Source organism: Microtus pennsylvanicus, chromosome 7, assembly GCF_037038515.1.
Source record: "Microtus pennsylvanicus isolate mMicPen1 chromosome 7, mMicPen1.hap1, whole genome shotgun sequence".
Classification (NCBI taxonomy): domain Eukaryota; kingdom Metazoa; phylum Chordata; class Mammalia; order Rodentia; family Cricetidae; genus Microtus; species Microtus pennsylvanicus.
In genome coordinates this window covers 84,436,131-84,463,783 of record NC_134585.1, presented here as the reverse complement: position 1 = coordinate 84,463,783, position 27,653 = coordinate 84,436,131, and the positions used below count along the sequence as shown (strand labels likewise).

The 27,653-nt window shown below is 41.7% G+C and overlaps 1 protein-coding gene across 1 annotated transcript; it reads left to right on the top strand.

Moving 5' to 3' along the window:
• Window positions 1-719: 719 nt before the first annotated feature.
• Window positions 720-26,545, top strand: Slc9b2 (solute carrier family 9 member B2). The gene is made up of 13 exons (XM_075981279.1): window positions 720-1,214; window positions 5,770-5,904; window positions 7,043-7,223; window positions 10,258-10,428; window positions 12,549-12,691; window positions 13,442-13,569; window positions 14,852-15,027; window positions 17,608-17,714; window positions 18,431-18,580; window positions 18,938-19,046; window positions 21,138-21,274; window positions 24,526-24,746; window positions 26,231-26,545. Exons 2-13 carry the CDS (start codon window positions 5,815-5,817, stop codon window positions 26,259-26,261), a joined length of 1,644 nt encoding a protein of 547 aa, XP_075837394.1. The 5' UTR covers window positions 720-1,214; window positions 5,770-5,814; the 3' UTR covers window positions 26,262-26,545.
• Window positions 26,546-27,653: the final 1,108 nt, after the last annotated feature.

Sequence of the window (27,653 nt, the reverse complement as noted above, 5' to 3'; positions counted from 1 at the left end):
GTTTATGAAATTAGGGATTTGGGTTAAATGCCTTGTGAAGACATTTTTGGGCATCATGATCAAAATGCTGTAACTCGTTATCTAGAAAGTGAATGGAACCCTAGAGTGGAGAATAATGAAGAACTGGGTGCTGAGAGCAGGTTCACGCAGTGCTGGAGAGAAATGAATTCCTTTAAACATGGTGAATTCTACAGCATAGATCCCAAGAGCAGAGATCTTCAGCCACTGCTCTCCGAGCCGAGATGTTATAAGCCATGAAAGCAGGAATGAATCTAGCCAAAAAGTTCAATTTTTCCACTCATGCCAATCAAACAAAGAAACATATCAAATGAGCATCATATGACCAATGGGGGAAGAAAGGAAAATGTGTCTTGGACCTGCAGATGAGGAAGCTGATGAGGATGGAAATTTTTGCAAGTTTTAGAAATGAGATTATTTTAGGAAAAAAAAAATCATTTTATTGCCTCCGAGAAAGGGTACTGGATGGAGCCTAGGTTCATTCCAAGGAAGGGCCAGAAGAGTCACCCATGATTTTTGTCTGGCGTAGAAATTTGATGCACCTGCATCCCCGAAACCCACGATTGAACTGAGCATTTGCTCAAGGAGTGAAACCAGGTAAGGGATGGGAGCAATTCTCCTTTGAGAAGGGTGTGTCTTTCTGACTGGGACCACTCCACCCCCTTAACCCTAGTGTTTAAAAATCTATCTTAAAATATAACAAATTTCAAGTCTTCTTTAAAAGAAAAGGAGAAAAGTAGGAAAGGAAGACGCCGAACTGAAAATAAGAAATAAAAATAAAGGGCTGCTGGGAGGGTTCCAGTGTAAAAACAGCCACAACAAGAGGCTCACAGCGATAAACCAAGGCTTCACCCTGCCGTTTGTTATCTGCCTCTCCACAGTCCCTGAGAAGACAGGGAGAGTCCTGGAGGTGGCGTGGGATCACAGAATTTAGGAACAGTGAGTGAGCCAGGCTGCTGGCGCCCAGCCCTGTGAGGAAAGGGGGTAGCAGAGGATTCGGGCAAGAGGGCCGGGTTGTTCCTCGAGCTGAGTGCACAGAGCCCAGAACCCGTGAGCCCCGCCCTGCGCCGCGCCCCTAGACCTCCCGGTTATCCGCAGCCACCGAGCCTCCCCGCCGCCTCCGCAAACCCAGGCTCGGTACCCAGGCAACGGCAGCGGCAGCCGGGTGGCCCGTGTCAGAGACTGCCAGCAATGATGTGAGTAGCACACGCGTAGTGTGTGTGCCTGTGCTTGTGTGTGTGCGCGCTCGCGCGCATATTTGGTGTCTTTGTGTTACTGCCATTAGGTAATTTGAGCAGGGTTTTCCCTTTTTTTAAGTTTTTGACTGGGTAGTACTTCAGGGATCCGAGGATCATCAGGTCTGGTCACGACCGCATTATGCCTGCTCGAAGCACTTGCCAGGCCTTCAGATTCTAGTCTCATTCTTGCTCCAGACTCCGGTGAAACCAAAACATTAATGGCAAGAAGCTTTAGCCTCCCGGCAAGAAACCAACATCAGCAGACAGAATGGAGCTGGTGTCTGACAAAGGTCTACTTCCTCTGAAATGCAAGCCACCCCTCTCCCGACCCCACCCCCGCCCAACCCCTTAGCAGTTACTGCTGCTGCCCAGGCATCTCCCTGGATGCTGGCCTACTGTTGTTTCCCTCCAAGTCCTGAAAGAAGAGTTTTGGTTCAGTAGACACCTACACGTCTTCTCTGAGCCAAGCAGGCACCGGGACAGGAGATACAACTGTGTTTCCCCCTACAGGAGTTCAAAACGCAACTCTGGGATCAGAGTATACCTAAACCAGAAGTTAGGCCCTTAGCATCCAAGTTGCACTGGGGATGTAGGCAAAGAGTCAGCCTTCTATTGCTGTGATAAAACAGCAGGACCGAAAGCAACCTGGGGAGGAAAGGGTTTATTTCATCTCACTGGCTTACAGTCCATCACTGAACTAGAAGCGGTGGAGAAACAATCCTTACTGACTTACTCCCTATGGCTTCCTCGGTGTGCCTTTTTATAGACCCCAGGACCCACAGTGGCCTGGGCCGTCCAGTCATTCATTACTTAAGAAAATATCCCACACACTTAGCTACAGGCCAATCTGATGGGGGCTTTTTCTCAGTTGAGATTTCTTCTTCCCAGATAAACTTAGCTTACAGCAAGGTGACAGAAAGTTGGCCGGCCCAGTGACTAAAGCGTGATAGTAACAGGGTTTGTTTTTTTGTCAAACTCCCTTGAAAATAACAGAATTCCCTTTCTCCCACAGAGCATGATGATCCAGGGTTTATCCAGTAGCCCAGTGATCTCAGGACTCTAGATTGCTATCTGTGACTAGCCAAGTTTGATTTTTTTCTCCATGAATGAAAGCTGACTGTTAAGGTTCCAAAACACATGATCAACCAAAGCTTTCCCCAAACACAAATGGACACTTAAAGACAAAAAGTTAAATTTTTCCTCATTTTTTTTCCCTAAGGAGAAATATATTAATCTATTGGCATGAATCCTTCATAGAGCTAGACCAAAATCTGAAAAAGAGTAATGTTATAGAGACTAATTTAGACAAGCCCTGATTCTAACCCTAGGGCCATACAAATAACCCACTGTCTGTAAGCAGAGACTGCTCTTTCGCTTCCCAGCTGCCCAGACCCGAATAATCACACAGAAAATGCATAAATTACAACACTGCTTGGCCTATTAGTTCAGGTTTCTTATTAACTAACTCTTACATCTTAAATTAACCCATTCCTATTAACCTACATAACATGACGAGGCTGTGGCCTATCAGCAAGGTTCCAGTGTCTGTCTCCTTTGGCAGCTACATGGCGTCTCTCTGACTCTGCCTTCTTTCTCTTTATATCTCTTCCAGCCTCTGGCTATATTCTGCCTGTCATAGGTCGAAGCAACTTCTTTATTAGCCAATGGTAATAAAACATATTCAGAACATACAAAGGGGAATCCCACATCAACTGTCAAATCTGAACGAGTGGCTTTTAGATATGAAGTAAGCCGTATTTATAACACACAAACCACCCAAATCTAAAAATAAGATGTTAAATTTGCAATTATTTCCCATTTGAAGGAAGATAGATTAATGAGAAGCAAGAAGTGGGTCTCTCCTTATTTTGGTATCATTTTCTTACATTTGATATCATTATAATCTTCCTATTACATCTGAAGAGCCAACAAAATCACTAAGGTAAGGAACCAAATAGGGTAAGCGATGCTTTTTTTTTTTTGTTGGCTTGGCCTCAGGTGGTCGACACACCTAGCTCTCTCAGAGGTCATTCTTGCAAAGGGAAACATTCTTAGTCATTTCAGGAATTCTCAAGGAAAGTTTTAACCTCCTCTGTGTCCTGGCCTGGATTCCTCACTGCTGAGTAGGCGACCTTTTGATATGTGAACCTTTCATTAAAGTTGATAAGCAGAACCCAGAACTAGAATATTTGTTCTACATAGAAACTTCCTATGGGAGCCTCGAATGATGGCACCCTGTGGAGGGTCAGGCACGTGGTTGCTAAATGCAGTGCTAGCCGGCTTGAACGACAGAAGGGAGAGCTTCCTCAAAACAAACAAGGAAAAACAAATAAAAGATATTATATGAATCTGAGAACCTACTGAGTCAACACTTGAATGGGTGAACACCAAATGTCAGAGACTGTTAATACTGCAATCTTTGTGGAATACTTAATGAGTAACCGTGGTAATGAACTCTTAAATGTATACAACACAGAGTATTCCAACAGCCAGTCCATTCATGCTGCTATAACAAAATGCCACAAGCTGGTTCATGTATTATGTAATAGAAGATACTCATTCCTCACAGTCTTAGAGGCAGGAAGTTCCAAGGTTGTGATTCTTAGGGATTTGGTGTCTTCTAAGAGCTTGTTCTCGGTTTACAAGCCAGTACCTTCTTGCTGAATCCTCATCCTCACTTGGAGGGATGGAGGAGCAATGCCGCCTGACATTGCAGAATAGGAAGAACTGCTCCTTCAGCCTCCTTTTACACACACACACACACACACACACACACACACACACGCACGCACGCACACACTTGAGACAGGTCTATATGCCCCTGGATGTCCTGGAACTCTCTATGTAGACTAGGCTGGTATTGAACTCACAGAGCTTTGCTGGGATTAAAGATGTGTTCCAACAGGATGTGGTGGCTCACACCTTTTCTCCCAGTACTGGAGGCAGAGGCAAGAGAATCTCTGAGTTTGAGGCCAGCCTGGACTACAGAGTGAGTTCTAGGACAGCCATGGCTACACAGAGAAACCCCCTCTGAAAACAAACAAACAAAATAGGTATATACCACTATCCCTTGTCCTTCAGCCTTTTTTAAAAAAGCAGTATTCCATTCAAGAGAGTGGATCACTTCGTAAAAGTGACTCAATCCCTTTTTAGGCATCTACACCATTTACTGATATCCCTTTTGGTTTAAGTTCTAAAACATGAACTTTGGAGAAGTAGATGCATTACAAATGGTATCAATCAATATATGTAAATTCTCAATAAGATTCCCCTTTAAACATTAGCCTGACCATATCACAGGCAGGAAATGCAATGCTTAATCTTGATTGTCAACCGTTGGATTCATAATTACCTAGGAGAGTAGACAATGGGAGTCTAACTGAATGAGCTGATCAATCACTTGATGGGTCATAAAATTGCTGCATTATTAGTAGGTAGTTAAAATATGAGATAAAATAAAGTATCTCATATTTAAAATGTAGATCTTTGGGATGGACCCTTACTGGCTATATCTTACTTTGGCCAATTCCTTTATTCTCTCTCTCTCTCTCTTTCTCTCTCTCGCTCGCTTGCTTGCTTGCTTTCTCTCATGCGCGTGCATGCACACACATGTTTGTGCATGTGTGTGCGTGTGTGTGCTGTACTGCAGAATGGAAGGAAGTCTTCTTTAGCAAACATCTGACGTTATGGGAAGGTAAATTTATAGAGAGTTTTCAGAGTCTGCTTCCCTTGCCTTAGAGAAGGACAAGGATGTGGCGGGTCCCCTGTCACCTGCCCCATTTGTTGGATTTAAGGGTTTTCTTTCATTTGAGGTCACATTTCTGTGTCTGAAAGTTCCGAAAACTGCTGGAAAAGATCCCTAAGCGCTTCCTCACCTGCTCTGAAAACCACAAAAATGGAAAATGATCTCAAATTACAGCGAGTAGAATTAAGTTACTCCCAAAAATATCAGAATATATACATGGAAACTATTGTGACCGAGGCAAACTGTTTAATTGTCTCTTCTCTGAAGCACAGATTCTCTTCTAAATGTACTCAAAGCTTCACATGGGGGAATCTCACTGCGCCAGTCATAACAATCCAGACACGCAGACAAGGCAGGAATAAGAGACTCTTGTCCCTCAGGAGATGGTGCGATGGGGATAGGGTCCCGCTGGTGACTCATTCCTGCGGCCAACCCTGGAAAGTTACCTGAGCACTCCTGATTGTGGAGTCAGCCCATTAGCTAGGGCAACCTGTGTGTTTCAAAGCACAAGCCTCAAGGGATGTTGGGAAAGGAATTAAGATGTGATAGATCAACAAGGGTTTATTTCAAGAGCAGCCAAAAACTCGATAAGAATGCAGATAAATACGTTGGACTCAAAGAAAGGGCCAACCATGGAAAGGTGAGAGCGTTCTGACTTAGCATGGGCCCACCCTCTGAGTTCCAAGGCAAGAGAGAAGGGAATTTAGTCATCTCCTTTCAATGGTCTTCAATTACTGCTGTGTCTATGCTGTGCCTCCTTCAATCCAGACCTTGTTCCTCATCCCTGAATCATCGTCTTTGAAATTATAAGACATGGAGGATGAAGATAAGACAGCTGGATGTCAGGACTCAAAGCCTTGCACTGGGACCTGCCACACAGCTTCTGAGCATCAAGAACCACAGGTAAGACCACCAAGCAAAGGCAGGAAACCACAGCTGTTCCCCTAAGCACACTACTAAGCTGAGAGAATGGTTTCTCCTCACTCTTTACCAGTCAACTAACAATTCTCCCTGAAGGGCCAAGTGACACACTCCTAGAAAGCCAGCATTCGGAAGAGTAATGCAGAAACACTATGAGCATGCAGTTGCCTGAGTTACCTAGAGAGACCCTGTCTCGAAAGAAAGAGAGAGAGAAAGAGAGAGAGAGAGAGAGAGAGAGAGAGAGAGAGAGAGAGAGAGAGGAAGGGAGGAAGGGGAGGGAGGGAGGAAAGAAGGGAGGGAGGGAGAGAGAGAGAAAGGGAGAGAGAGAGAAAGAAGGAAAGAGAGAGGGGGAGGGAGGGAGGAGGGAGAAAGAGAAACAGAGGGGGAGAAAGAGAGAGGAAGGAAGGAAGGAGGGAGGGAGGGAAGGAGGGAGAAAGAGAAACAGAGGGGGAGAAAGAGAGAGAAAGGGGGAAGAGAGAGAAAGGAAGGAAGGAAGGAGGGAGGGAAGGAGGGAGGGAAGGAAGGAGGAAGGAAGGAAGGAAGGAAGGAAGGAAGGAAGGAAGGAAGGAAGGAAGGAAGGGAAATCTTCCTCATGCTTAATTACCATGATCACATAGACCAGGGTATATAATGTCTCTCAGTTTTCCACCTAAGGTCATTGGTAGCTGTCCCTACCTGAGGTTGGCAAAATAGCTTTGTGTGTTCCTGGTCTAAGCCCTAGAAGGACTTTGTGTGCTTGCCTTCCTTGCTCTTCTCTACTCTCCCTCCCTCCCTTCCTCCCTCCTCTCCTTTCTTGAATCTCTTTGGTATATTCGCCTGCTATCGTCTTGAATTACGTCTTAACTATACCAATTTTGGGGCCTAGTATTGTACAATGTAACTTTATGTTTATGTGACTCAAGCATTTAAAACTCTAAAAATAGGGATGGACCCATTGTTAAATATTCTTCAGTGGTTCTTTTTCTAAGCACTAGCTGACTTATTGGCAAAAAAGTTGTGTGTTTCTTTGTATAAAGTATTAGCCCAGATTTTAATAAGGGCAATTTTATTTGAAATGCGATAAGCTAATAGCTAAAAGATGGATGAAAACACGGCTTTAAAGATTCTGTTTTAAATGCAGGAAGAGAGAGTCATGAACCTCAAAGAGGTATATGGGAATGAGCCAACAGAAGACAGTAACCTGCTGAACAGTGGTGAGAAAAAGCCCCCGGAACTGGCAACAGAATCCGGTCACTTGCCGAGTCTGAGACGAATACTGGCTTGCCCTCCACATGGCTCACTAGGCAAAGTGATAACAAACGGTGCGTATACGGCAGGGATGAGCTCAGAACATCAAAGATAAAGTCAGAGTGAGAGCTTCCAAAATCATGTGGTTCAAAGGACAAGAAGAAACATCCTTCTTCCTTAGTTAAAGCTACTGGATGAGACAGCTGACGATGGTTATGACTCCGCTCCACACAGGCACTGGGGGTGGGGGGTGTGAAAAACTCCATCATCTCAAAGTGTGGTTTCAACGGTGACTGTGGGCACCACAGAGTCAAAAGAGCAGGGATTGAAGAATATTTTCCATATCTGAATAATTCCACATAATCACCGTAAGGCTTCAAACGTCTGAGTACCGGGGAAGCATTATGTAACTGTTGATGCCGTTACAGCAATAGCAGTGTGACTAATGTTGAGCAGTGATCATTTTAGGATTCTAATCAAATCCTGTCATTTTACAAGTAAGAATCTTGGTTTGCAATCGAACCAGTTCTTTGTAGACTTTGAGAAGTTTGGAGGGAGGAGAAAGATTTATGCAGATTGTTTTGGATATTGTTTCAGTTGAGATATATTGGTCTTTTAGTTTATGAAGGTAACCTGAAATGTTAGAAATTTGATGAGCGTATACATGTTTATAATCACTGGTACAATTTTTTTGTTCACAAAGGAAGAAAGAGAGGGAAAGAGTGTGTGTGTGTATGTACACGCATGCACTTCCACGGCGTGTGTGAACTGGGCGATAATACAAGAAAGAAGGGGTTGAAATTTTCTATAAAAGCAAATTTTATAACAAATTTGGAAACTGTTGAGAAATGAAAACATGATTACAGTACATTGTTTCCTGAACACCAAGTCTCAATTCTCAGTTACTAGTTCCCTTGACCTTGCTGTGTGTGTGTGTGTGTGTGTGTGTGTGTGTGTGTGTGAGAGAGAGAGAGAGAGAGAGAGAGAGAGAGAGAGAGAGAGAGAGAGAGAGAGAGAGTGTTGCTTTGTTTCAACAAATGTTATGTTTATAGCTCAAGACTCATGTTCCTCTTGCCTCAGTCATTCCAGTGCTGAGATTGAAGGCCTGCACCACCCACCCAGCCTGAGCTAAGATTTTGGAACTGTACTTTAGAAGGGAGCTCTCACAGAGATTTTTATCCTTTTCATGCAGGACAATGGAAACAAATATAATATGTTATGCTTTAGGCAGTGTATGTTTTTACTGGAAAAGTAAGATTCTGAACCCCTGTGGGAAAACTAGGTCTCAAAATATGACTAGCTGAAGATACCTCTTCTCTCTTTTATATGATTTTTTAAACCTTTAGCACTGAAAATATGACAATATCTAGTTTAAAAAATTATAATAAAAACAGATACTGTTTGCCTGAGGAATATGTAAAAATGAACAACGTGATTTGAGAACTCATTTTTATTTCTATCCTTTTCAGCATTCTATGGCACTATATGCTTCCATATGAGCATGTATACTCCCGTGTGTGGGTGCATGTGTCTGTGTGTATGCACTTGGTGCGTGTGTGTGGAGGCCAGAGGTTGGCACTGGGCCTTCCTTCCTCCCTCTCCATTTTACATAGCGAGACTGGTACCTCACTCTTCGCGTGACTTGGCTCCTGGGACCCTGACTAGGGATTGACCTAACTGGGGTGGCAAGGAAATAAAAAGACAGATGCACAGAAAAGCTGGCATCAGGTGGGCTGGGCTCTCTGAAGGAGAAGCTGCTGCAGCACCTGGGATGCTCCGCGTGTTTATTAAGTCCAGCTGAACACAGAAGAGGGCTTACTGCACACAGATAAGCAAGGAGTCGGGGTTATTACATATAGCTGAACAAGGAGACAGGTTTAGCTAACCTCCATGGGAGCAGACTGAAGGGGTTTGTTTGGGCCCAGTGCTCACTGATCTGCCTAGGCTAGCTAGGTTGTCATAGCAACATCAGCACTTACCTGCTAGGAATCCAAATGTTCCTCACACTTGCATAGCGAGCACTTTACTCACTGAGCTCTCTCTCCAGCCTGAGAACTCTTTTTTAAATTTAGAATTGTTCCAGAACCGTTCCTGGAAAGTAAGGGTTCCTGGTACATAAGCGTGTGCAAACTGTTTTCCTGTTTCTGATTCTGAGATTGATGGCTCTGTTCTGTCTTTGCTCCTGTGTCATTTAACACACATAAACTCTTCTTGGGAAGTAATTATTACATCAAAGCTATGTTTTCCCAAAATCATAAATGACGAATAAATTATTGACTTCTAAGCCTGATTTAGAGATACCTTATAAATATACACATAAATAACATTTACAAGTGTATCTCAGGAACTGGGAATAACAGTCTTAGCATGGAGAAATGAAAACTCCTAACTCTGTGAAATTACTGGAAAGTTCAGCTTATTCCTTAACAAAGTCAGACTTAGCAGCTGGCAAATCATTCTACCTGTGACATTTTCTGAGATTGTTAGCTTGTATACTCTATTGAAAAATACTGAAAGTACCTTAGATATTTCACTGAAATAGTAGCTTACATCTCTGAAAAAAAGTTGATGTTTTAGAGAAAGAGGCATTTGTTTGGTCACTGGGTTAATTTTCCTTTTCTTTTTGTGATAGCATAGCAATGGGTCATGTTTTTTACTTTTGTAAGTGCGATAAATCTGAGCAAACGTTGACAGTAAAAGAAATAATGGTTAATATTTAATTCCAGGCAGAACTAAACGCTGGGAGTATAACTGGAGTGCAAATATTCTCAAGTTCCTACCAAGAGGGCCAAGACAGTGATTGTTCTCTATAATATTGGTTGTTCCTGTGTTGCAAGGCGGTGGTTCCTTCTGGCATTGTGGAGGAAAATGGAGTTGAGAACGGGTGTACTGACAGGCACTGCCAAGCCCCCTTAAGCTGGATGGTTATTACCTAGTTGTTTGCATCACCACGTCCTTTATAACTCATGGTTAGAAACATTTGCATATGGAGTCAATGTTTATTCAAAAATAACTTCAGAATACAACAAAGTTTGCATGTAACAGTTAGTTTTCCTGATGTTTTGGGTTTATTTTTGTGGGTTTTTTTTTAATTATGTTTTTCTTTAGGTACCATGGTTGTTCTTCTATGGGCTGTGGTTTGGTCAGTTACCGGCCCTGAGTGTCTTCCTGGAGGAAATCTGTTTGGAATCCTAATCCTGTTCTATTGTGCTGTTGTCGGAGGTAAAGTTTTTGGACTCATTAGGTTACCGACATTGCCTCCTCTGCCTCCTCTTCTTGGTGAGTGCCAAATGCTTCCTGATTTCCTCAAAGCAAATGATAGTGTTGAAAACACTCTGGGAGGTTTTGGGAAATAAAAGAATGAAATATTTCAGTATTTGCTGTCCTGGAGATGAAACCCAAATTTTAATTTAAAAAATTGTGCGTGCGTGCGTGCGTGTGCGTGTGTGTGTGTGTGTGTGTGTGTGTGTGTAACAGTTTTACGGGGTCAGTTCTCTCCTTTCATCTTTATGTGGGTTCTGGGGACCACACTCATGTCTCCAGTCTTTTGAGGCAGACACATTACCAGACTTCATCTCTCTGGCTCCAATCATTAAAGAAGTTTTTTGAGTCAATTGTTCAATGTGATAATTTTTAAAATTAATTTATATGAATTTACAATTAAATAGTTCACATGTAAAAAGAAGAGGGATGAGTACTCCAAATGCATCGCTTCCTAGCTATTTTTTAGTATATTTCCTCTTATCTCAGCTCTTATAGTCATGACTGTGCCATTTGATGGTGTGCCTCTGCCCATTTTCTCTGAACTCCATAAACATGCACACACTAAAATCAGCTATGCTAGACGTGTCTGTGATGCAGAAATCAATAAATGCCACAAGGCGGGGCTTGTTAAATTTGTTTTGTTTTGAGACAGGGTTTCTCCGTGTGGCACTGGCTGTCCTGGAACTCAGAGATCTGCCTGCCTCTGCCTCCAAAGGGCTGGGATTAAAGGGATGTGCCACCGTGCCTGAATACAGGCACAAATGACCTTTCATTCCTCAGCAATGTGTTAGTTTTGGCTTCACATGTGTGTGTGACCTCCTAACATTACCCCTTCTATAAATAGGGTGGCCTAAATAGTTCTGGGTGTGAGCAACACAGATTGGACTCGGTGGGGATAAAAATAAACATAAATAAACTTAATAACCATAAAAAAGCAGGCACTACAGGCCTCTCCGTGGTGTTCTTGATAGACCAGGGCAACAGAATTCAGAACTCAGGTTTGTTTTTTTTCTAGACGGAATGTCGGGGGTGAGAAATGACAGTTACATGTTAAGCAGTGTCTGTAGCAGGTCACAGTTTATCTCTGTTTCTATAGTGTCCTCCCTTTAGTAAACGTGTTTATCAGTGTGAAGTGTGGTTCTTATGTGAACACAGTGAAGAGGTACAGCAGAGCAGGTGTACCTCAGAGACCTCAGGGTCTTTGATAGAGGGATCTTTCCTTTCATATGTACTTGGGGTCTAAATGTGGGCAGAACTCCCTTATGCGGACTTACAGTTCCCTTACAAAATTCCCTTACAAGGTTCAGTTACACTTAGCTACCTGTGGGTCCTGGAATGTAAAACTTCTTATGCCTCGAAACATCCACTTTCTGTCCCATGTGCCAGGCCCCTCACCGTCCCCCAACCCCTGCCCTGGGCCCCCTTATTCCCCTGTCTTTTCTCAGTCTCCTATAGTCAGAGTTGTTGTTCTTGTTCCTCTGAGGGCAGAAAGCTTGTTGCTGTGTTGTAGTTCCTAGCATTCGTCTGTAGAAACAGAACTCATAATCCTCTACAGCTGGTTCTGTGTTCATCGTCTTGTCTGAAATAATGAAGGCACCCAGTAAATGGTAAACAGTAAATAAAAGAGGAGGCACTGTCTGGCACGGCAGGGCGGCGTCCGGTTGCCATAATTGTTTTCCAAGCCTTTACAAAGAGTGTCACGTCTATCTGACAGACTGTCTCCTGTGAAAGAGAAGTAGCATCCGTATGAGTACTTATTGATAGCTCAGGTAACCTGACATTGCCAATAGTTTTAGGAGCTATTTGCCCTCAGGGATGACCGAACTGACATTGGATTAAGGCATCTTATTTGGGATTTGATCATTATTCCTTCGAAATGCTACACTTTGTGTGTCCCTTCTGTGCCCAATTATTCTGACAATATTAATTATTCTAATCATCTTTACTTATGAAAGGTATTTCTTTGACCCTTTTATTTATTATATTTTTTAAAAATTATGAGTTTAACTTCATTTCATCCAAAGACTAAGCATAGGGAAAACTAGACTGCAGTCCCTGCCGTGTGTAGAGTGGTGATGGAAAAAGAACTCCTTGTCTGAAAACTTAACCAGCTCTGTTTGACTGATCCGTTCAAGGGATGCTGCTTGCTGGGTTTCTCTTGAGGAATGTCCCAGTCATCAGTGAAAATGTCCGGATCCAGCACAAGTGGTCCTCTTCTTTGAGAAGCATGGCCCTTTCTGTCATTTTGGTTCGTGCTGGCCTTGGTCTGGACCCAAAGGTATGGAGTGTGAATTTCTAATTATTGAATAGTAAATATGTCCTGCTGACATTCTTCTTGCAAGTATTTATAATATTAAGCTCTGGGAAATGAGTGGACAGTGCACGTGACAGTCTCAAGAAGAGGCAGGAGCTTTCTCAAGGGAGGGCCACTGTACTCCCACCCTGGCCTCATAGGAGTCTAGATGTTCCCGGACTATGTTGTGAAGGAACTGGTGTTACTGTGAAGGGGAAGACACAGATATAAGTCATAGGAGAGGTAATGATCATGGGGAAACAGTGTGTCATGTCCAGTACATTAAATAGGGCTGGTTATATTGACTCTAGGAGCTTTCTTGCAAACGGAATGAGTCTTAAGTATGCTTTTTACCCATATACCTTTGAATGTGCAAATGAGTGTTCTTTGGAGACAAACATCCTCATCTGGCCTCTTTCTGGGGCTGTGAGCCACAAGTCAAATGGATAGTCAGATAGTATATGGGTTGTAAACACAGACCTTGAAGTCATCTGCGTGACTGTAAACTTGTGCCTTCCTAAATGATGACATCTATAAAGAGGACCAGCAGTTGCCTATCGCAGGATATTTGTGAGGACTGGGTACCCTGTCTCCCAAACCTGCAGAATGTAGAAATACCTGCTGAATAAAGCTAGCTGGAAAGACACGATGGCCAATCCTGGCTGAGCAAGCGCTGGTGATGATAGCATCCACGTGGTGCAGGAACACATTAGTGTGTCCACTCTTATCTTTCAGGCGCTGAAGAAACTGAAGGGGGTGTGTGTGCGCCTGGCCATGGGTCCCTGCATCGTGGAGGCGTGCACTTCTGCCCTTCTCGCACACTTCCTGATGGGTTTGCCTTGGCAGTGGGGCTTCATACTGGGGTAATGATTTTTTTTTCTTTTTCTATGAAAATATCGAGGGGCATTTGGAACTTCCTGGTTCCATTTAAGAGTTTGTAAAATCACATCTCCTGAAGACAGCCATAACATACATCATCGACACTCCAGCATAGCACAGTCTGGACAGTCTAGCTGTAAGATAGAGTTTGTGTCACTGTAGTAACGAGCTTGGCAGTGACTGCAGTCAGATGAGCTACTGAAGAAGTTGTTTTGGGTTTTGTTTTTGTTTCTCACTATGGCCAATTCCAAGCCTGGGAGTTAGCTGCTGGATCCCACCTCAGAGCCTCCATAAATGGTTTGAAACACTAAGTGTTCCTTCTGCCGCCAGACATGGCGACTTGGTGGCTTCTCTACACATTCTTTCTAGTGCCCTGTTTTCACATCCAGTGGGTGACAGCCACGAGACATGTACAAGTGAAGAGGATATAGCAGCAATTTGGTGTTTACCTATGGGCAAGAGGAAATTCCTACCTGTCAGAAGTAGGCCTCAGGGGCTATTGCCTAGATTCCAGCCCCAGCTCTGTGATTTCCAGTTAGCCAGTCTCTCTGTGCCTCCATGGCCTTGCGTGTATCTGTTTCTCAGTGTTACAGTGAAGAAATGAGTTCATATGTGTGAGGTCCTCCCAGTGGCTGTCCAGAGCATAGCGAGTGTGTAAAACACTTCCCAGCCTTACACCTGCCCCATCCTCATACCTCACAGCCCCGCCTTCAAATCTGTTGTCTTTTTACACATTTCAAGATCTAACTGAAGCCCTGTTGATATATATATATATATTTTAAAGCACCTGCTATGGCCTGACTCCATTACTGACTCAATATCTCTCATGGTGCATACATTTTAGGCAACCTAGGTCATTGTAAACAGATTGCCCATACATATGCTTCAAAGAGCAGTGTTTTATAGAGCTTTCTGTCTACCTGTTTCTGGTTTGGTGTTTCTGAACTGTTTGAGAGACTGCAGTCATTCAAAGTCCAACCTTTTTTTTAAATATTTATTTATTTATTATGTATACAATATTCTGCCTGAAGGCCAGAAGAGGACACCAGACCTCATTACAGATGGTTGTGCGCCACCATGTGGTTGGTGGGAATTGAACTCAGGACCTTTGGAAGAACAGGCAATGCTCTTAACCTCCGAGCCATCTCTCCAGCCCCCCCCCCCCCAAGTCCAACCTTTAAAGGCATAGAGGAAGGAGGCATTGCTATGAATCCTGAGGTCGTGAGCAGTTTCCTTCGCCACAGCGTCTGATGCCCGGCTGCTCAGTTTTGTTGTAGGTGCTGTGTCTCCAGCCGTCGTGGTGCCTTCCATGCTCCTTTTGCAAGAAGGAGGCTACGGGGTCGAAAAGGGCGTCCCAACTTTGCTCATGGCCGCTGGCAGCTTTGATGACATTTTGGCCATCACTGGCTTCAACACATGTCTGGGTGTGGCCTTTTCCACAGGTAATCCTACTGTCAAGAGCTTGGCTGTTCTCTTGTTCTGCAGAGATAGTGTTAAAGTAGGGTGTGATTGCTTAAGGCAATGCCTATGTCATAGGTGCTGGGTCCTTCCCCAGAGCCATCACTAACCGGAAACTGCCTGTCTTCCCCCTGCTAGGTGAGTACAAGAGAGGCAGGTACAATGTAATGAGGCTGACAGAGGAGCTGTTTCTTCAAGGAGAGGTCTAGGAAAGTTTAGGTGTAGACACCACAAAAACATGTGGAAGTTTTGGCATAGGCACACATAAAAGACAGCAGTCTGGGTGGAGCTGGGAGGAACAGTGAGCTCTAAATAGGAGCATTTCCTGTCCTCCTCCTGCCTTCAGCCTTTGTCAGTCCCTTGTAAGTTAGTTTCCATAGGCTTTACAATGTTATGTTCTTGCTCTATAACTAATGAATGCTCCCTGCTTCCGTAGGAAGAATAGCTCATAGGTAATTGTCTTTAGTTTACTATACAAATCTAGGCAAACTTACATTCCCACAATTTCCCTTGTGTGAACCTTTGAAACAGTTCTCAGCCTTAGCTTTGGGACAGTGTTACCCAGGGAGCTTTCTTTCCTTCTTTCTGTTAACATAGACGTTATCTTAGGCCAATTAAAACAGTCACCCTTGGGAATGCAAGCCACTGTAGCCGTGACTAGGAACCATGGCTTCAAAGCAACAGTGTTGCCTTGGGGTCACAGAGGAGGCAAGAAGAATGAACAGTGGACAGCAATCCTTAGAGGAGCTTGCTCTGAGCTTTCCATAGCTCAAGAATCTTCTCTGCTGACTGTGTCGTGTCACCTCCGCTGGCCCCAAGGTCTGCTCACAGCAGTTTTGAATTTGAACCTAGATTTCCTGATAGTATTTTTGGTACCAGCCCAAGGATTTGTTTGTTTGAAACAGTGTTTTACCATACAAGAAACTGAAAGTACTGGTTATATTCTAGATTCTAGAGTAATTCTTTCTTCTTTTTATTTTTGTTTATTTTTCCGGGTTTTTTGTTTTGTTTTGTTTTTCGAGACAGGGTTTTCCTGTTTAGCCCTGGTTGTCCTGAAACTTGCTCTATAGACCAAGCTGGCCTTGAACTCAGAGATCTGCCTGCCTCTGCCTCCCAAGTGCTGAGGTTAACAGTGTACACCACACAATTTCCTGTACAATGTGTTAATGTAGACTTTCAAAATGTAGTTTCCTGAACCCTGATTGCTATGAAGGGAAATAGGTTCTACTGCCCACTGTACTGTGATACCCTTAAAGGGGGTAAGCCACATGCAAAGAAAAATCCTCTTCAAGGAAACTTCACAAATAATTTATTTCAGATTTATTTTTACAATAATTGGTCAGGTGTTTTACTTTATCAGGTTTTTAAGTTACTTTGATCTATAGATCCAGCTCTTGTAACTTGAAAGCTCAACCACCTCTTTCCCCCATTCATCTATGCATATAATGCAGTAGAACAAGTACTAAACCTGAGAATTGCAAGAGAAAGACTAGTTCCACAATTTTTGAGCCAAATTCGAAGCAAGCTTTAATTAACTACTGGCCAGGATGAAGGACTGTGGCCAGGATCATTCCAGGTTTCCCAGGAAATGACAGTGAGTTAAGTCACGTTTTGCAGAGGCCTTAAAAAGCAAAACCCATTAAGTCCACTGAATTTCCCATCTGGTCCAATTAGGGACAAACATATATCCTGACGTACTTCCTGCCCACGTACCTCCCACCTACACGTGATCAAGCACATCTAGTGAGGTTGGGTCAAACACACTTGTTTAGGGGGGTGAAAATATTGTTATCTTATCCTTGGGTAAGTGGAGCTTACAGGTTAACTGAGGCCTTTACACAAGCCTGCTCTGAATGATGACTTTTATCTTTCATAAGTTGGTAGGCTTAAGAAAACTATTAGGCAAGTAAACCTATGGAAAGTATCTAAGCCACACCTTATTCTGGTTTTGAAAATCTTGTCCAACAATGTTTTTCCTTTCCTTAAAAGACAGAAGTAGTTTTTTTGTTTTGTTTTGTTTTTTCAAGACAGGATTTCTCTATATAGCATTGGCTGTCCTGGGCTGTATACACCAGGCTGGCATTGAACTCATGGATCCTGTTGCCTCTGCCTCCTGAATGCTGAAACTAAAGGTGTGTGCCACCATACCTGGCAAGAAACATTTTTAAAAGATATTTAAAGTCATCTCTATTGAAAATGTGGAGAGTATAGAGCGGGAGAGATGGCTCAACAGTTAAGAGCACTGGCTGCTCTTCCAGAAGACCCAATTTTGATTCTCCCAGCACCACATGGCAGCTCACAACTATCTGAAACTCCAGTGCCAGGAGATATAAGGCCTTCTGGCCTCTTTGGGCTCTGCATGCATGTGGTGCACAGACATACGTCCTGGCAAAATAGCTGTACACATAAAATAATAATTTTTTAAAAATGTGGCGCCTAGGAACTGTCTGTAAGAACTCCCTTCTGCTTGGCTATAGGATCTCGCTTGACGACATTAGACTGAAGTTAGTGGATTTGTGGATTTGGAGTCCTGGCTAATCTTTTTCTTTCCATGTGTTTTTCAGGGTCTACAGTTTTTAACATCTTCAGGGGCATTTTGGAGGTCGTAATTGGCGTAGCTACTGGATCTTTTCTTGGGTTTTTTATACAATTCTTTCCAAGCAGTGACCAGGTAAAAAAAAGCAAACTGAGAGATCCATGCTGCAAATTGTCAATGGAAGAGACTTCTAGAACACCCTCCTCAAAACCGGATGTGCAGGACATCGCTGAGGAAAGGGTCCCTTATTTTTAATTGCTGATTGCTCTGTTGGTGCTATGCATGAGGCTGAGGACTACACACATGAGGTCTAATGCTGCTCTGGAACTTCCTATATATAACTACGTATACTTAATAATTAATATAAATATATAGTATATATGATACATAATTTATATTATGTGCATTTCAAATTTCATTGTAAAACAATATTAGTGGCAAAATAATAGGACATGTATATTGTCAGTAGGTGTATAGTATTCAACTAAATCAAGATTTATAGTGGATTTTTGTAGCCAGTTAAGTATCAAAATACTTTAAATTCTAATGCTATCAAACAGAAAAAGACATCTTATTATACTGTAGTAAAACATCTTTCTCCAAGGTCAGCTTTCTTAATGAGAAAGCTTGCTTCCTTCAGATGTTAAACAAGAATATGGAAATGCTATCTTTATAAAATTTACGTTATTTTGAAATTTCAGAACACTCATAGTGGCATTGGAAATTTGACTAAAGCAAGTGCTGTATGCAGAGTATTCTTTAGTTTCCATATAAATTCTGGGTATAGAACAATCCATCATTAAAAATTAGTTATTTGAAATAATCAATCTGACCAACTGTTTTTCCTTCAGGACAACCTTGTGTGGAAGCGAGCCTTTTTGGTCCTGGGCTTTGCTGTGTTAGCTGTGTTCAGCAGTGTGTATTTTGGCTTCCCAGGGTCAGGAGGACTATGTACATTGGTCATGGCTTTCCTTGCAGGCATGAGATGGAGTGACAAGAAGGTATGCTTTATTATAATTTCATTCACTTATGACTCTTCTTTGATAATAATCTTTCTTTTCAGCTCTTTCTTAATGCTATATTAACAAACCTTCTCATCATAAGAGCCATTTTCTATATATACACCAAATGTATAGCCACTGTCCATATGCATATGCCTTTTGTCACAGAACTTGGAGTTCATTCATTTAACTTGATTGGCTACACTTGGCTAGGTTGGCTGCATGGCCACAGAGCTCCAGGGATCTACCGATGCCTCTGATATCTTACTTATAGATCTCAAATCCCAAATAATCAAATAATTCAATTTTTGGCATTTATAAGTCTACATAATAAAGTTTTCTTTGCTTCTCTTTTAGTCAGAGGTAGAGAAGATGATTGCAGTCACCTGGGACATTTTCCAGCCCCTTCTGTTCGGCCTGATTGGAGCCGAGGTATCTATTGCATCTCTCAGACCAGAAACTGTTGGTAAGACATTCTCAATGGTTCTTGTGCTAAGTCTTTAAATCCCAGATTGGGATACCTTCAGTATGTGTTGTTTACCATTGTCACAATTGTAGAAAGAATTATCTAGGATCTTTAGAGAAGTTGAGTAGAGAATAATGCCTGTTACTCTGAGTGAAAAATCAGGCCTACCCCTCCCCAATATAACTGGTTCATCTAGCCCAGTTCTAGTCAAGAGCTAGAATTTGAAAAGTACCAGTTAATTCTGTAATGTTTTCTCAAGGATTGGAGCTGCTGGTAGTCACTCTTTATTCTACATTCAGACGGTATCACATTAAGTCTGTCTGGATTGTGCTTTCAATAATTAGCTAATTTGTAAATATTCCCTTTCCTTACATCCCAAACCAGGAATCCTATTCCTTGCTATCCCCTTTGAATTGCAAATATCTCCCCTTATTCTTACTCGTCTTAAAAAGGAAATGTGTCTGTATAGACAGATGCAGTGTCTGTGTGTGAATGCACGAGCACCCACGGCGAGGAGCTCGTGTAGTGGTTCAGGATCCAGTTTTCGCTTTCCACCTTGTTGGAGCAGTCAGTCTTTCAAGTCGCTGCTGCTGCTGCTGCTGTCCTAGGTGGGCTGGCCTGAAAACTCCTCAGCCAAAAGTGTCTGTCTCCACCTCCCATCTTACCTGAGGAGTGCAGGCATAAAAGATGCATGCCATGGTAGCAGGCTTTTTAAGCAAATTTTCAGGGACTGAACTTGGAACATCAGCCTTGAGGGACTAGCGCTTTTACACCATCTCCCTAGTCCTCTTGGAAATCAAGAAACTGACGTCCAACAGTGGGCCGTGCTCCTTCTGTCAAGACCCTAACTGCAAGTTTGCAGCACAGCCTCTTATGTGTACACCCTGATCTTGAGAAAGAACTCTCTCCTTCCTGAGCTGAGTCTTCAGCAGTCTGCTTGGGTCCTTCCTCCCGTACTAGTTGATAAGTATCTTGACTAATATGTCTAGTCTTATACTCCGTGAAGAAGTCACAGCTAATTTAATGAAAAGATTGGGCTATTTTTCACTCATCTATAGTCGCTTACTGGCTTGTGTGCACTTGGCTTAACCATACCACATGAACAAAGCGGTTTTTGTTTCTGACTTCTTCAAGCTTTGAGGCTGATCAGTCTATACAGATGAGATCAGGCGCGTTCAGGATGGCATGGCCGTAGACAGATCAGTCTATACAGTATTTATTCTGCCTACCCATCACCTTGTTTAAGTTGTAACATGCATTCTATCATGGATTTTTTTACATTGTTTTATCTTGCATGTTTTGCCTACATGGATCCATGTACTCCACATGTGTGCCTGGGATCCGAAGAGGTCAGGAGAAAGCACTGAATACCCTGAAACTGGAGTTACAGATAGTTGTGAGCCAACATGTGTGTGCGAGGAACCGAACCTGGGGCTCTGCAAGAGCAGCAACTGCTCTTAACCGCTAAGCTGTCTCTCCAACCTCACCTTATATCATTTAATACAGTCATATTAAAGCAGTGGTTCTCAATCTTCCTAATGCTGCGACCCTTTAATGCAGTTCCTCATGCCATGATGACCCTAACCATAAAATTATTTCCATTGCTACTTCATAATTGTAATTTTGCTACTGTTATGGATTATAATGTAAATATCTGATATGCAGGATATCTAATATTTGACCACTGTGAAAGGGTCATTCAACCCCCAAAGCAGTGGTGACAATCATGTTGACAACCACTGTGTTAAATAAACATGGGGAAGAAAATGTGGCTCTTTCTATATAGGTATTGTGTCCACTCCAGTATTTAATGTACTGACATTAGCTTTATGGATCTCAAAACATGAGGAAGGTAGAAACATCAACATCTAATTTAAATTTCCTTTGTAAGAATTCAAATAGTTGATTAAATCCTGGTCTTGTAAAGAAAAGATTTTAAACAATTATATGATTGAACTTATTGATTTCTTGATCGATTATATGCAACTATTTTTGTATTTAATATTTTAACATTATTCCTATTGATAGTATTTTGAAAGGTAGATTTCCCCAACATCTCATTTTTTTCTAAAACCTGAATATTTCTTTCAGGTCTTTGTGTTGCAACCCTCGGCATTGCCGTATTGATACGAATTTTGACTACATTCCTGATGGTGTGTTTTGCTGGTTTTAACATAAAGGAAAAGATCTTTATTTCTTTTGCATGGCTTCCAAAGGCCACAGTCCAGGTAGGTAATGATTTCAGAAAGCCATATCATTTTAACTGTTACTTCTATATGACACTTAAAATATTGAATAAGAAGACTTACCTAAGTTGGTGGAAGTAAACAGTTGATAAATGATAGAGATAAGTGAGTGACTGCCTGGTTGAAAAGTTGGGTTTATGAAGATTTTATACTAATCTAATCTAAAAGTTTCATTTGTGATAGCTCATTTAAATTTCTTTGGGTCACCAGGATGAAGGTTCAAAATCTGGGTCACCAAGGTGAAGGTTAAGAATCCAAAAACTTCATTTAGACTAGAAAGCAGCCTTGGCCAGAGAGGAGGATTTGAGCTTTTATCATTTAAAACCCTAAGTCACCTGAAAAGAGCCATTTTAACTCATCTCAAATCTCCCAAGATGAAAGAAGAAAGAGAGGGAGGGAGGCAGGCGTAGGAAGGAGGAGACAAGCATGGCCCATCTTAATGTTTGGAAATCTCTCAATAGCCATAGGATTGATGATAAATTACGTTTGTCCAGATCTTTATACATAATGAAAGAAAGATATTAAAAAGGATTAAGATTTCTTGTTTTGTTTTTCTGAGACAGGGTTTCTTTGTCTAGCCCTGGCTGTCCTGGAACTCTCCGTATAGACCAGGCTGGCCTCTAACTCAGAGATCTGTCTGCTTCTGCCTCCCAAGAACGATCTACATTGTCATTGATCTACTGGGGACCTTGTAAATATCACTCTTGCTTAGGGGGAGACTCTTGTACTGATTTCCTAAATGAGTAGTCGATGTTAACTATTTTATTCACAGCTAGCTGAGCCTCAGTATAATAGCTCAGTCACTTAAACCAAAATCTGTCCATTCAGACACACAAGTGATAAAGAGAGCACATACAGGAATCGTTTAACATTGTTGAGCATTCCTTTATCAGGATATCTGGAAATGCTAATTAAATTAGAGTTGTAGAGGTTATGATTTCTGACAAATATTAACGATCTATGATTGTATTATCTATTTTCAAACTAATTGCATTATATAACTCAAGCATCCTATAGACTATTTTGTAGTTACTGGAGTAGCAGACTCTTAATTACTTTTTTTTCATGCAGTGAAAGTCAGATATGACTTAGGGGGTTTGTGAAGGTGCATACCTGCTATATTTACATTCTAGGCTCTGTATGGCTGTGTAGCCCTGGCTGTCCTGGAACTCCCTTTGGAAAGCAGGCTGGCCTCAGACACATAGAGAGCCGCCTGCCTCTGCCTCCCGGGTGCTGGGATTAAAGGCGTGCGCCGCCACCACTGGACCGTGTGTCACCACCACCCAGCCAACAATTTTTAAAATAAGGATAAATTACATATATAGAATGTGCTGGTCACTGTATGTCTTGTGGAGGCAAACAGGCCACTCCTCAATATCCTCTGGGAATGAGTTTGGAGACCCTCTATGGATACCAGATCTGCAGACACTCAAGGTATTATAAAAGCTTATTGTCTGCATATAACTTAAGCATATCTTCTACACTCTTTCAATCATCTCTTAATTACTTGCCATAGCTAATATGATATGAATAGTTTTTGTATATTTTAGACAGTAATGATGAGGAAACATCTGTGCTTGTTCATACAGATGCAGAATTCTGTGGTATTTCTGGACTCCAGTTAGCTGAATTCACAAAGAAAGAACGTATATAGAATAAATGTTTTAGCAAGTATGGAATTTTAGTTTTTCTTCTGTTATCATTACATCAAAAACAAGGAGGTTTATATATTATATGTATCCAAATAAATATTTATATACAAATATTTATAAAGTTATTAATAATTTGGCCTATGATCTGTCATAAGAAGTACATTTTTATAAGAAGTATATATATTTAAAATATCATGCATTTTAAATCACAGTTTAGCATGCACACATACCCTAAAACACACATACACACACACACACACATACACACACAACAGAACTGGAAGAAAAATGTATATTGCAATGCAACAAGTGATGTTTCTGCCCCAAATTCATAAAATGTTCAAATACTTTTAAACAGGATAAGCCATAATAACAAAGAGCCTAACAAATAACAAAGGAACTTAATGAGCTAGACTTTTATTTTCTTTCTTTCCAGTAGCCAACTTTGGACATTCCAGAGGTGACAGGGTGGCTATCACTCTCAACATGTACCTCTTACCTGCAGGTTCAACCTGTGCTGATATTTTCTTCCAGTGGGGAAGGGCGGCTACATGTGTTCATTCTGTTTTGGGTAACAATCCATGTTTGTGTCTCATCTCCACTCAATGGTCAGAACATAGACGCACAGTTTATCTAGTTGCAAAAGAGACTAGAAACCTAAGATCTGTTTTGTCAGCAATGTGACCCACTGAAACCCAAGCGTTCTGGGATAGCAGAATGAAGAGCATTCGGCTACCTATGGGCACTTGATTCTGTCCTTGTGTCACCGATGCATGGTCTCTCTCTTGTTCCGTTATCTTAGATGAAAACATTGCTCTGCTCTTTGGTATAAGGAGTTAGCCAGATGGGTTGATGCACCTTTTCCTGTTTGAACTAATAACATTGCATTTTACCTCTAAGAGAAAATGAGAATTTTCATAATAGATTCTAATAGATATATATTAAATAAAATACTTTGCCACCTCCTGGGGCAAAGAATGCACCAAATAACTGATAAATTTAGCATCCTTCTGAAGGTCCTTACCACTGCCATGTTTCATACTGTTTAAGAATTTGCATATGCTTCAGAGAAAACATAGTGATTTAAAATTTCACCCACCTCTAATAAATATAACCACCCCTTTAAGCTTTTTATTTATTAAGGTGATAAGAACAGGTAACTGACTTGATCTTAGCCAAAAGTCTGAGACATGATAAGTGTTTTCTTTACTAATACAAATTCTTTAAGTTAAAATATAAAACAAACAGTAACTCTCATCTTTTGTAAGAGAAATTGATCATGTACAATGAATGATATTTCATTAATACTGCGGATCTATTTTCCCCTAGTATTTTGATATGTACAGACCCGATAGTACATGACCCATGTGTACCAACCTCATAAGGAAGTGTGACTCCCCATGGGAGGGCAGGGAGACTTTGTAGATTAATCAAACCAACTTCAGGACACTTTGAACGAAGACTAATTTGGATTAGTAGAACAAAAGGAAGAGCCACTTGTTTTCTTAAATGATCAAACGTGTCACTTTTAAAAACGTGTGCTTGGCTTACATTTCTAAGCTTGTGCTAAAACTTTCATAGGCTGCCATTGGGTCTGTGGCCCTGGACACGGCGCGAGTTCACGGAGAGAAGCAGTTAGAAGCCTATGGAATGGATGTGTTGACGGTGGCCTTCTTGGCCATCCTCATCACAGCACCAATTGGAAGCCTACTGATTGGTTTGCTGGGCCCCAGACTTCTTCATAAGTTTGAACAGCAAAATGAAGAAGAAGTTCCAGGAGAGACGTCTGCACACATTCAGAGGCAAGGAAAGGAAACAGTTGAGTGCAGTAGCTAGAGTAGTTTCCAGACGCTAACTCTATCAGGATGGAAACTGAAATGCATGATGTTGAGGTTCTAAATGCATTAGGACCAAACACAATTTGCAGTGAAGAAGCAAAGGAAAGACCAAGATCCACCTCCCTATTGTTTCCCAAAGTTAGCTCTCAGTTATGTTAACTGTCAGTTTCATGACTGGTGCTTACAAGTCTTTCATGCCGTGAATCAATGTGGTTCTTCTTCCTCTATTACTTCTCTTACACCAAAATGTCCTCACTCCCCTGCCGTTCTGTCCTGTTCCCAGCCTGTTTGCTTTGCTGTCTTTCTACGGAGTGTTGAAACCGACTGGTCCTCCTGACATTTTAAAGTAAATGCAAACCTTCATTGAAACTTGTCTCTTACCCTTTCAAATTTTAAAAGACAAGATGGACAGATGAGAGGGGTGGGGCAGAGGAGGGAGGAAGGAAAGGAGGGAAATGGAAGAATGGGAGGGAGGCCGCATATAGTAGTTCATATCTGTAATCCCAGCACTCTAGAAACTGATTCAGGAAGATTTCTGTGAGTTCAAGACCCACAGGCCAGCCTAGGGATATTCTCAAAAACACAAACACAAAGCAGAAATCTTCATCACCTGGCTGCCTTTCCAGCTGTCAATGGCTCGATTTAGTCTTCCTTCCTCTATAAAGCTGTCTTGAGGCAATCCCTTTTGTTTCTTGTTACTGATGTCTCCTGGCTCTTCTAGGCCACCAGTAGACATCACCTTCAACTCTTTGCCAGCCCCATATATGTGATAGTAATTGAGGCCAGTATAGTGGTTTGAAGGAAAATGGTCCCCAAAGGGAGTGGCACTATTAGGAGATGTGGCTTTGTTGGAGTAGGTGTGACCTTGTTGGAGGAAGTGTGTCACTATGTGGGTGGGCTTTGAGGTCTCCTTTGCTCAAGCTTCCCTCAGTGTTACACATAGTTGCTTCTGCTGCCTGAAGATCAAGATGCAGCCTCTCAGCTCCAACCCCAGCACCATGTCTGCCACCTGCCGTGACAGTAATAGACTAAACTGCTAAACTATAAGCCAACCCTAAATAAATGTTTTCCTTTATGAGAGTTGCTATAGTCATGGTGTCTCTGCACAGCAATAGAAACCCAAACTAACCCAGCCAGCCAGGTAGGTCAGGAGATAAAAGTGCTTGCTCTTGAGCTTGGCAACCTGAGTTTGATCCTGGATTCAATATGGTAGAAGACAATAACCAATTCCATCAAGTTGTCCTCTAAATTCCAAATACCACGTTGTGGCGTGCAGACATATGAGCTCATGCACACATAATAAATACATAGATAGATAAATAAGTGAACTAGAATACAATATTCAGGTGTAAGAGCTGCTTTGTGCCAGCAGAAAGATAAGAAATGCAGTTGCCCATCTAAGTAGTTTGCTCTTTTTTTCCAATAATAGTTCTTTTCGTCTATTTTAGGAAGCCTGGGGACTCCACTACAGAAGCATGATGGACCACGTTTACCATCCCAACCCAACGGTTTCACCTTCAACCAGGACAACTAGAGTTCCATTTACTTCAGATGAAAAGTTCTCCATGAGATTTCATAAGCAAAAGATTAAAAACTTTTATACTGTTAACAGTAACTTGGGTATTTGCTTCCTAAAAGAGAGGGGAGGATGGGCTACTTTAGCAAATGAGAGAAAGTAATTTTAAAAAGATGAAACAAATTATGATATTGTTGAAAACTCTTGATATATTTTTTCTTATAAAATTAAAAAGTTTTCATATCACAAACAATGAGTTGTTTTTTAAATTGGAACTCTGTTGTACATTTATAAACATCCAATGCAGAGGGTTTTTTTTTAAGTCTATATAGGATGAAAGTAAAAGTAAAACTATCTGAGGGAACAAGGGGGACCAATGGGAGACAGAGGGGCAAGAGAAGGAGGATAATGGGTGTTGGAACACAAGGGGGACTGATGGGAAGGGAGGGGGAATAACCTATGTGGGGCAGATGCCATTTCCATACATATGTAACAAAAACAGAGAACATGAAAAGAATGAGAAAATTAGGAGATAATGGGATTTAAATAAGAGACACATTGTTTCTTAGAGGAGAACAGAACATGACTACAGAAATTTTCCCAATTTAAATTTTCAACTTAGTGTAATTCAAATCAGAAGGTAAGGAATATTCCCCCCCCCCCCTGGCAGAACAAGAACAGTTAATAGAATCTGACTAAATTGCAGGTGATAAGCAATTCTTACCATATTTCCCAAGGTTTTTCAATTTGTTCTAACTATTTGAAGGCTAGCACTATTTCTTTGCCCAGGTGTGATGTGTCTGGTCCATGGAGTTTTCATTCTACTTTATTCTAAATCAGTTTCTTCCACTACCGATTTCTCTGCAACAGGACGTATATAGACAGAATGTTCATGACTTTTTCTTTCATTACATCATGGTCAAGAAATACTTGCACTTTTTTTTTAACTTTTAGCACATATTGAAGTTTTCTTTTTGGTATCAAAAGTGGATTAAAGATTTGTTTAATTTTTTAAAACATATAGACAACTAGATCAACGGGAAGGAGAAAATAGCTTATAGATGGGCACACTCAAAGGCAGCCTTGTGATTTTTGACAAAAGGTACTTCAGTGGAGAGAAGATCCATCAACTATGGATGCTCGACACCTGGACACCCACGAATCATTTCATGTAACTCAAGTTGGCCTTGAAGTTGCTAAGTAGCCAGGGATACGCTTGCGTTTGTGGTCATCCTTCACGTATTTATGTTGGGATTACAGGCATGTACCACCATGTGGGACTTTTTGGGGTGTTAGAGACTGAAGCCAGCGCCTGGGGCATGTAAAAAAAACATTCAGGCAACTAAACAACATAC

What these genes read in the sequence shown, in the direction of transcription:
- Slc9b2 (XM_075981279.1), top strand. Translation starts at nt 5,815, where the DNA reads ATGGAGGATGAAGATAAGACAGCTGGATGTCAGGACTCAAAGCCTTGC. An exon ending in CTGAGCATCAAGAACCACAG is followed by an intron (nt 5,905 to 7,042) that starts GTAAGACCACCA and finishes TTTTAAATGCAG; the next exon opens with GAAGAGAGAGTCATGAACCT. An exon ending in TCTTTCCAAGCAGTGACCAG is followed by an intron (nt 17,715 to 18,430) that starts GTAAAAAAAAGC and finishes TTTTTCCTTCAG; the next exon opens with GACAACCTTGTGTGGAAGCG.